The sequence below is a fragment of the Pseudorca crassidens genome, chromosome 20 (assembly GCF_039906515.1).
Source record: "Pseudorca crassidens isolate mPseCra1 chromosome 20, mPseCra1.hap1, whole genome shotgun sequence".
Classification (NCBI taxonomy): Eukaryota; Metazoa; Chordata; class Mammalia; order Artiodactyla; family Delphinidae; genus Pseudorca; species Pseudorca crassidens.
The window spans coordinates 50,024,826-50,035,533 of NC_090315.1; the positions used below are offsets into that span (position 1 = coordinate 50,024,826).

General features: G+C 48.5%; 1 protein-coding gene across 1 annotated transcript in view; it reads right to left on the reverse strand.

Moving 5' to 3' along the window:
* Positions 1 to 9,405, reverse strand: part of FA2H (fatty acid 2-hydroxylase) — a 51,802-nt gene extending 42,397 nt beyond the window's left edge. Inside the window, exon 1 of the mRNA XM_067719811.1 lies at positions 9,064 to 9,405. Coding sequence (XP_067575912.1) covers positions 9,064 to 9,405 — 342 coding nt within the window. The remainder of the gene's footprint in view (positions 1 to 9,063) is intronic.
* Positions 9,406 to 10,708: the final 1,303 nt, after the last annotated feature.

A 10,708-nucleotide genomic window follows, 5' to 3' on the forward strand; every position in this document is an offset into this window, starting at 1 on the left:
AGTGTTTACACAGGGACTAGGTTGGGAGGGGCACTCAATATTTTGTTTTGCACATTACTTTTTTTTTTTTTGCGGTACGCGGGCCTCTCACTGTTGTGGCCTCTCCCGTTGTGGAGCACAGGCTTCGGACGCGCAGGCTCAGCAGCCATGGCTCACGGGCCCAGCCGCTCCGCGGCATGTGGGATCCTCCCGGACCGGGGCACGAACCCATGTCCCCTGCATCGGCAGGCAGACTCTCAACCACTGCGCCACCAGGGAAGCCCTGCACATTACTTTTAATGATTTAAATTTTTGTATGAACTATGTTCATGGGTAATTATCACAATAGAGAAAAGGAGGGACAAAGTGATGGCTGGGGTTACTACCATCTGACAGTATACAATATAACAAAATGCAAACTGACTGCAAAGTGGAAATTCAAAATCAATGCAAAAACTTAGAAAAATTTCATGAAGTCAATGAAAGTGAGAGAAAACTGTTTTAGTTACAGTTCCACTGCCAAATAAGGCTCTGGCAAAGTCAGGCTGTTTAACACTGAAATACAGGCAATCAACAAAGGGTGAGGCCCTTCAAAAGAGGAGGACTTGTATATTAAAGGATCAAAAGAGATCCTTAGCCCTTAAATACTCTTGCTAAAATGACCTTTTTAAAAAAATTTTAAAATTTTGGCTGCATTGGGTCTTCGTTGCTGCACACGGACTTTCTCTTGTTGCGGTGTGCGGGCTTCGCATTGCGGTGGCTTCTCTTGTTGCAGAGCATGGGCTCTAGGCACGTGGGCTGCAGTAGTTGTGGCTCACGGGCTCAGTAGTTGTGGCACACGAGCTTAGTTGCTCCACTGCATGTGGGATCTTCCCAGAGCAGGGATCAATCCCGTGTCCCCTGCATTGGCAGGTGGATTCTTAACCACTGCAGCACCAGGGAAGTCTCTAAAATGACCTTTATGATCACACAGTGAACAGCCAATGCAAAGTTTAGAATGTCACAATGTACTTTCATACGTTTTTGTCAGAAAAACCACACGTGCGCAAAACAACACTACTTGATTCATTATATGCTCAATTTAAGAATCAGCACCCAAGTGCAATCTGAATTTTGCTGTCAGATTTTTTTTTTTTTTGGCTGTGCCACAGGGCTTGCAGGATCTTAGTTGCCCAACCAGGGATCAAACCCGTGTCCCTTGCAGTGCAAGCACAGAATCCTAACCACTGGACTGCCAGGGAATTCCCTTGCTGTCAGATTAAAATAAACTAAAGCAAACAACAAAAAAAACTTTTCAGTTTCATTTTTAAAGAGTATCAGTTTCCTTCTCTCAACCACTTGGCCCATTTTCTATGAAGTTTCGGTCTTCATTTAAAGTAGATTCACTTTAAGTGACCTTTAATCCTAGGAGTCAAGGACTTTCCTACTCAGGTTCAAGAACAACTGAGTTTTTTTATGGCACCCTGTCTCCAACCTGCATAATCTTTTACACCTGGCACTCCAAAGGGTCTTGCCCAGGACATGGGGAAGCAACAACTAAATCGGGTTGGTCTGTCCTGGTGCCTAACTTGGGATCATGGAAGCTGTATTTATTCAGCTAAATGTAACTTCTCCTTATTCCTCCATGGCAGCCAGTCTCAAAGTGTGGGCCTTAACTTGATTTAAAAATGTGAGATCCTGTGATAACAAATGGAAAAAAATAAAAATAAAAAAATAAAAATGTGAGGTCTTTCTTTGATCTTTGTGGGTAAGTGATGCTTGTTTCATAGACATTCATTATTACATAAGACTAGGAGCTATTTATTAGCAACTAAGTCGGTTATTATGGACTATTAACATTTGGGATTTATAAAACAAAGCTAGCCATTACTAGAGATCCCTAAAATCTCCAATTCCATTTTCCAGTGGGAAAGGTAAGCATCACGCAATGCTAAGCAATGTTAAAAAGGTTCTGCTGGGCATAGAAGAATGTACAGAACTAGAACTCTACTCCCTTTAAATTCTATTTGTTTTAAAGGAGAAACTATGACTAATTCACTTAGGTAATTATCAACCACGTTTGTTGCAGATTACATGGTTCACTCTAAGTGTGTAGTCACATGTACTTCCATCAAAGGAATTTTTGGCTACTAGCTTTCCTCTAACAGGACCTTAAGACATTCTGTATGCATCGTAGTTCAACACATCCCCTCAAATTTGCTTATCTGGTACTGCTATTTTAACACCTTGCAATATAAATACTATCGAAGTCAGAAAACAAAGCATTTGAATAATTATGTTTTAGGGCAATGCTTCACAACAACAAATCCTGAGTATGAGGTTTCTATTTCTCAGTGATAACTTTACAGCTGTTGGTAGCATCAATTTTTTTGTTCCCCAGTCTTGTTACTATGACTGAGTTTGTTTTCCATCAGAGGGCAAGAGCAGGTGGGGAAACGGTCGTTAGAATCTTCTGCCCATCTTAGATGAGCAGCAATTAGAGAAGACTGAGAATCACCATTCGGAGATGACACGCTTTAGAGAATTTTGCATGAAAAGACACAGGAAAGAGTAAACAGAACTAGAAACCCAGGAACCTGGGTCCTGCCTATGCACATCATCCAGACACTTATAGACACATGGGGACGGGTCACAGCCCTGAGAGCAACGAGGGCTCTCAATTGGCATTTTCTATGGTTAATTTCACTTCTAACCTTGCAGGGATGAACTTCAGTAGCCTGGTATGGAAGACGTTTTGCCAACTCTTTCTGGCGGCAAAACACTGAGGGCAAGGGTAGAAATGAGTGACTCACTTGATAGTCCTCCATCCTTTCCATCAACTCCCAACCCTTTTAGCTAACAAAAAAGAAACCGGAAAGAGGTTTGTTTCTGTTTTGTTTTTTTTTTTTTAACATCTTACTACTTGAAGTATCTTGTGTGCGCTAATATCACCACTTTCCTTTTCAATCTGGTACACATATCAGTTTTCCAAGCAGTTCATTCATTCATTTATTCAGACATTTGTTACTTCCTGTTGGCAGGCACCAGTGTGCTACTGTCTCCTAGGGAAACCCAGATGAATCAGGCAATTCCAGTCTTCGGAGAGTTTACAGTTTAGTAGAGAAGATAAGACACATAGTGAAAACACAGTGAATAAGGAAGAACATTTTGAATGCTGTAATGTAGGGAGAGGCCAAGTGCTATGAGAGTTTGGGAGAAGGAAAAACCCAGTTCTAGATGGGGAGATAAGGAGAATCTCTGTGGAAGAAATAGAGTTTGAGATGGACTTAAAGGATGTGGCAATCGGGAGCCACTGAAGATTTAGGAATCCCGCTGTAACAAAACCACATGCTCTTTGGAAAGCTTCACAAGGCAATGGGCTGAAGGAAGTGTTGGCAAGGAGAGACCTGCCCAGGAGACTGCTGCAATAATGAGTATAACGCAGCTCTGGCCAAGGTAGGGTAGTAGTGGGTAGGCGTCCTGGAAGGAGGACTAAGGAGACTCATGAGGATCGGCATGGGGTCTGTCCCAGCCTCTGGCTCTGGTTTTTTCCAATTATCCCCCATTTTCCCCTCTACAGCCTCTGGATTCTCTAGGACACAGCAAGGAATGGAGACAGTTGAAAAACACAGATCATCTCCCAGACGTAGTAGTGGGTGAAAGAAGCTGTACAGCAGAGCACACACTGTGTGACTTTTCTGGAAAATGTAGAGCAAGAGAAACTAGCAGTGGAGACTGAGCCGTAACGACCAGGGGTATAAGGGGTGAAGTAGGCGGGATAATGCACCCCCCCTTCAAAAATCTACGTCCCAATACCTGGAACCCGTGACTATGTTACTTTACATGGCACAGAGGACTTTGCAGGTGTGATTAAAGATTTTGTGATGAGGAGATGATCCTGGATATCTGGTGTGGGGGTGGGGGCGGGGGGGATGGGAGCACAGTGTAATCACAGGGTTCCTTATAAGTGAAAGATGGAGGCAGGAGAATCAGAGTCTGAGAACGAGAAGGGACAGGAGAACAGAGGTCAGAGCAATGTGACTGCTGGCTGGGGGCCAGGAGCCAGGGAACACAGGCAGCCTCTAAAAGCTGGAAAAAGGGAGGAAACGTTCTCCGCTAGAGCCTCCAGAAGGAGGGTGCCCTGCCAATTCATTTCTGACTTCTGACGCTCCAGAAACACAAGAGAATAGATGTGTGTTGCTTTAAGTCACTGAGTTTGTGGTAATTTGTTACAGCAGCAATAGAAAACCAAAGGGGTGAGGTATCCAGAAACCAGCTGAGGACAGTGTGTCAAGCAGCGGGGAGCGATCGCCATGTCGAGAGTTGCTGCCAGGCCAGGTGAGAAGTGACCACCAGGGTTAGCCAGGTGAAGGTCCCGATGGCCCTGGCAAGGGTACTTTCAGTGCCGTGGTGGGTTTCCGAGAGAACAGGGCGCTTATTTCCTGTCTGTCTAAATGAATGAGGACGACATATGGACCAACAGCGAGTTGTGGGTCTTAAGATAAATAAATAAATAAATAAGGAAAGGGAAGATGATGGATGCTGCTCAGGCGTCAATTTGGGTTCTTCGCTGGGAATGTTTCCAGAAATGATTACCCTCGGGTGTTGCTGAGATTCCTGTCTATTTCTTTTTATTTCCCCCATAGAGTCCTAATTTCCAACCTTCGCCCTAATTTGGGTCTCGAAGCCCCTTCTATCACTGAATTCTGAGGTGACGCCAGGGGGCACTCTTGGAGCCTGTGTTTACCCTGTGTCACATGGAACCACAGTGACTTGTGTCCCTGGCTCTCTCCCAGCTTGCGCTAGCTTCATCCTCCAGGTAAGGCTCACCTGGCACCACAGCAGGCCAGGGCTCACAAGTCCCTGGCAGGTAGCAAAGGACGGTGGCTGCTGACTGGCCAGGCAGGCCCACTTAGGAAGCCTTGTTGTGGGCTAAGCAGACCTCGACCCCCTTCAGTTAGCAGATTTCTCACATCCACTCCGCTCTGCAGGCAGGGGGAGTTTAAAAGTTTCCCAATCATCAGCTTTTATCTGAATTCTCAGCTGAGACCGGCATTCCAAGCTGGGCTGTGCTCGAGCTGTTCCGGAGCCCCGGGTGGGGTGGGGATCCTGAGTCTTCCTGCACTTAGATCTCCTCCCTATGGCCCATCCCCATTTAGTTACTCAAGCTCCAAAGTTCTGAACAGCTGGACCCCCAAAGCCTGGTAGAACCACATGTGGCAGAATCTGGGGACTTCTCAGCCACTCAGAGACAAATACACCTTGTGGGATTAGGAAGCAACACACATTCAGACATTAGGGTTAACCCAACAGCAGGGGCTGGGGAGTCAGGGCTTGCCTTCCTCTAGGGTCTCCCCAAACAGAGGGCTTTTCTCCAGGGCCATGGTCAGATGTCTGCCCACAGGAGGCCCCCTCAAGGTCTGGGTGTGTAAGACGGGGGGAGTATGATCTGCCTTTTCAGTTCTATTCCTCTTGGTGGCAGGTCTGGAGTGAGGGAAGGATTCTGGTTGGACTGTGATGAAAGCTGCAGCTCTGTCACCAGAAAAATGCACAACCACGCATGTTTTACACACAATTTCATCTCTTCCATCAACCCCAGAAAATGGTCCATAGAGCTCCAGGGTTAAGAAGCTCTGCTCCTTGTGTCTTCCAAAGTGTGACACTTACTCCACTGATGGTGATCAGGATTTTAGGGGATAGGAGGATGAGCACTATTTTAATAGCTCTATTTTTAAAGTGCATCTAAACCCTGATTTCACTGGTAATATTGCCTAGGGGGAGTAAACGGTAAAATAAAAAGTGAGTCTACTTAAAAATAAATATTAAATAGTTCAAGTCATATGCCAATTTGGAAAAAAACTGGAACAGTGATTCGTGGATAACAAGTCTGGGAAACAGTATCTACGGTCTTGGGAGGTTTGGACCCAAAGTTATTTTCTTTCCTATTTCTTTAAAAAAATTGCTGGTTGGGCTTCCCTGGTGGCGCAGTGGTTGAGAGTCTGCCTGCCAATGCAGGGGACACGGGTTCGTGCCCTGGTCCGGGAAGATCCCACATGCCGCGGAGCGGCTGGGCCCGTGAGCCATGGCCGCTGAGCCTGCGCGTCCAGAGCCTGTGCTCCACAACGGGAGAGGCCATAGCAGTGAGAGGCCCGCGTACCACACACACACACAAAAATTGCTGGTTGCAGCTCACTCAATGGATTTCATGCCCCACTAACAACATGAGCCACTCTTATCTAAGCTTGGAGTGAGGAGCCCTGAGCGCCCAATCGAGGAGAGGGCCTGGCTTCCCTGCTCAGCCATCTCCGATTCACTTCCTCAAGTCCAGGGCTACAAAAGATCTTGTCTCATCCCCACGGTATGTTGGCTCAAACAAGTTTGACTTGTTTCATGTGTGTGTGCTTCCCTGTGAGTGTGAATGTGTGGGTAAGTGTGTATACAGAGGGGGTGTGGCAAAGTGGGGGAAAGGGGAAACCAGTGGGGCTGAGCCTTGTCCCTGGAATTTCATGGCAGAGCTCCAGCAGGCTCCCTGCTGAGGACTACACTTGGGAAGAAGGACTTCAAGGAGGGGCACCATTCAGAAATGAGCTCCAAACAACAGAGCTGGTTCATGACACTCCCCTTCCCCATCAACGCCCCTTCTGGTCTTCACACTACAGGAGCTGGGTTCTAGCCTCAACAGGTGTCAGCATCCCTGGTCCAGCAGGAGGAGATGGGAGAGGTGGAGAAGGCAGCATGGGGGTTGCCAGAAGGGCTTAACCAGAGAGAAGAACAGATATGTCTTCTCTCCATTCAGCCCTTATGAAGATGGTTTCTCTCTGAAAAGATATCTTCTCCAGATTTCTCCTCTGAATACCTCTCTTCCCCAATAGAAAGACAACCCTACACTAGTTTCCAGAATAGTAGACGGAAGCTGATGAGCAACTGGAGTGTTGGGTGACTACGGCCGTTGGTCAAGTTTGGGCCATGGGTTTGTAAATGTGGTGTTAATTTTTAGTTTTCTTCCCACATCCTCAGGTGGGGGCCCAGATATAAGGATGCCTGAAACATGGCTACACTGGGACTTTTGGGGTAACAGGTGAGCGCAGGGGTGAGAAACAAGTTTAGACTCAGTATTCTCTGAAGGTCAGGTAAAGCAAAGCAAAACAAAGCCAAATCAAACCATAGTGCTGGGTAGCTAGCAGAGCTAGGAGGCAAAGCCATCTAGGGCATCTAGCCAGGAGAGGTGCTCTAGATGGTGCTGAGAGGAGAGGCCACACCCTAAGGCTCCTGTTTATAGGACACAGTCACAATGTAGGATGGCTTCCATGAGCCATCACGAGCCTGGAAGTCTCTAGTATTCCGGCTCCCACCTCTCATTTCCTGCACTCAGCTTCAGTTATATCTATGGCTAAACCTTCTGCCCCTTCAGCATGACCTGACACCTAACATCAGCTTCCAAGATTAAACTGGGCCCCCGCTGCAGAATGCTGAGTCCTACCATTTTACATATGAAGTATCCCAAATTCAACCTTCCCTTTCCCTTGGTCATCGTCACCGTTACCTCTCACTTGGGCTATAGGGTAGCCTCCCGCCTGGTCTCCTCACACCCACATGGGCTCCTTCCACCCCTTCTTGGCATCGCAGCCAGGATGCTCTTCCAAAGATGCAGATCTGACCATGCCACACCCCTGCTTGAATCCATTACCTGGCTTCCCATTGTTCTTAGAATCAAGTCCCAAAACCTGACCACAGCGGCCCTGGCTGATCTCCGGCCTCCTTCCACTCCCTCTCCTTGCCCAACAGCCTCTGGTCACATTGGTTTTATTTCTGTCCCTTGACTCTGCCAAGCCCTTACCCTTCAGAGCCTTCACACATTCTTTTCCCTCTGTCTGGAAGGTTCTTCTCACCACACTTCACCTGGCTTAAGCCCTATCCATTGATTAGCTCCCAGGGTAAATATCACTTTCTTCAGAAAGCTCTCCCTGATTCATACTCTGATAGCACCAGGTAATTGAAGAATTACTGTAGGATTAGTATGTTACCTCATTAGCCTGTTAGGTCCATGAAGACAGTATTGCTTTTGTCCATTGATACCTCCTCAGTGCCTAGCTCAGTACTGCCAATCACTAAGGGACCAAGTGAGTGAGTGAATAAATGATTAAAGAATTAGGCAAGATGGCCTAGTGAAAAGCCACCTGGAACAGTGAGAGACAAGTCCTTTCATCCAAAGATCTAAAAGCACTTGCTGGGGCCATCTTGAATTCAAGAGCTATAAGCAGGGAACAACTGTTGGTTTATGTCCAAGCATGATGGCCTCGCTGTCACCAGTCCTACAGCTGGGCCTGGGGAAGTCCTGAAGAGTCGGTTTTCCTCTGGCACAAGCCTACCTGGAACCCAACGGATAGGATCATCTCCCAGGCCCAAGGATCCTTGGGATGGAGAGAGCATTGATTTTGGAATCAGACACACCTGACTTTTCCACTAACTAGCTCAAATTACCTCAAATTCCAAATTGACCTCAAATTACAGTGCCTCCTTGATCCTCAGTTTCCACATCCTAAAATAGGGATAACAAAAACCACCCCAGGATCAGTCAGAGGTTTAAATACAATCACGAGCCTGTGGTGCACAGCAGCAGGCAGCCCAGAGTGCTACTCCCTTCTCCCCAGCAAAACTGGCTTACCCCTGTCACGTCACTCTGCTGGACACCCAAGCCAGCATGCAAGACAAGGAATAAAGGGAGGTCTGAGGGGTGGGAGGACATAGGCCACCCAAGACACTGCGCCAGTCTCTCCACGCAACCAGAGAAGCCGCTGTGCAAGACTAGGGTGGCACCAGGAAATCCAAACTAGCTGAGAAGGGTGACTGGCACCTTATGAGGTGGGAGAAGTAGCAGATAGAGGAGGGACAGGGGAAATGCTGGAGAGGAAGGGCAAACTCCTGGTTGGGGCGGGGGTGGTGGTAGGCAGGGACCTGTTACCTGGAGAGAAGAGAGGTGAGGGCGGAGGCTGTCACCTTGGGTCCTCCTAGAGGGCAGGTGAACGCGGCCTGCCGGGGAGTGGCGAGTTGGGGCGGGGAGGGTGGGGGGAATAGAGGGTGTGTGACACCCGGGCCCGGCTGTACCTGAGGGTCTCCTTGCAGGTCTCCCACGTAGTACTGCTCGAGCCAGCGGCGCGCGTTGTCCGAGTGCCGGTGTGGTGGCCCATCCAGGTCGGCGCTAACATCCTGACCAGCCCGTGCCCGCAGCAGCTGCTCGCCCCCTGGGTGATGCCGCACGAAGCCGGTGAGGTCGTAGAGGCGGACCCCGCAGCGGACCCAGCAGGCGCCGGCCGCCAGGCGCCGCTGGACCTCGGCGGGGGAGAAGGAGGCGGCGGGGGGCGGAGCGGGGTCCATGGCGGGAGACGGGAGCTCGCAGCTCGAAGCCTGCGTGTCTACTCCGCGACTGCCCTGCTCGCCTCTTAACATCCCCTGAGCCGCTGCCGCCTTGACTGGTCAGCCGTCGCCGCACCTGCTCATTTGCATGCCGCGCTCCCATTGGCCGCTCCTAAGGACGCTGCCTGTGTCCGGAGGGGCTCCTTCCCCATTGGCCGGCAGGACGCCCAGCCGACCCGAGCGGGCCGGACCAAGGGATGCCCGCCCTCCGTCAGGTGGTTCTGGGCAGGTAGAGGAAGCGCCAGCCAAGTGTGTCTCATTGCAAGAGAGCAAAGGCGGCGGGAGGATGCGGGTGGAGCAAGTCTTCATGTTGCCGGCGGCTGTGTGGACGGACGTCCTCAATAGCCTGTTCGCCACCGGAATAACTCTTCTGCTGCTGCCTTATAGGAGAAACTTGCAGTTTTCCTTCCTCAGGCTGCAGGAGTGGGTGAAGAGTCGGGGAGGCAGCGTGAGAACTAGAATAAGGCAAGGGAGACACTGGCCTCTGGCGCCCCCAAACTCAGTAATCACGATACACAATATTTTAATGTAATATTTTTTAAAAAATCATGTCGTGTACAGAACAATGTGAATGTGCTTAATGCCACTGAACTGTAAAGTTTAAAATGGTTAAAATGGTACATTTTATATTATGTATATTTTACCACAATAAAAGAATTTTTAAAAATAGGAATATTGGCAAACCACAGCCAGTGGCGCTGGCCACCTGATTTTGTATATAAAGTTTTAGTGGAACCAGGACTAGTGAGAGGGGTGAGGCAGGTTGGTGAAAGTGAAGGGTTGGATCTCGTCTTTAACACTGTAAGTTCTGGTATTTTGTTCATCATGGATTTTTTTGTTTGCATTAGTTTTGAATTTTTAAAATGCTGCATTAAAATACTTATTGTTTTTGTTTTTGTTTTCGGCTGCGCCATGCGGCAAAAAGAATCTTAGTTCCGGGAGGAGGAATCAAACCCCTGCCCCCTGCAGTGGAAGCTCGGAGTCCTAACCACTGGACTGCCAGGGAATTCCCTAAAGTATTCTTTATCTTGATTACTGAGTTTTTTTGGCACACCCTTAACTTTTGCCTGCAGAATGGCTGCCTCAGTTGCCTCACTCTAGTCTCAACTTCTGGGGAGGATCCTGAGGGACGAACAGAGAATCCTGCTGCCATTATAGGAGGGGAAATAGGGACCTAAAGAAGTGAAGCCTGGTAGTCATGCTGGATGGAAGGGAAGAGCAAGTGCGCTCAATCCAGTTTTGTTTATAACAGGGGAGAACTGCACACAACTTTAACTGCCCAGCAATTGGGGATCTCACCTGAACTCATGATTTGTAATAAAAGGATCCTGGTACT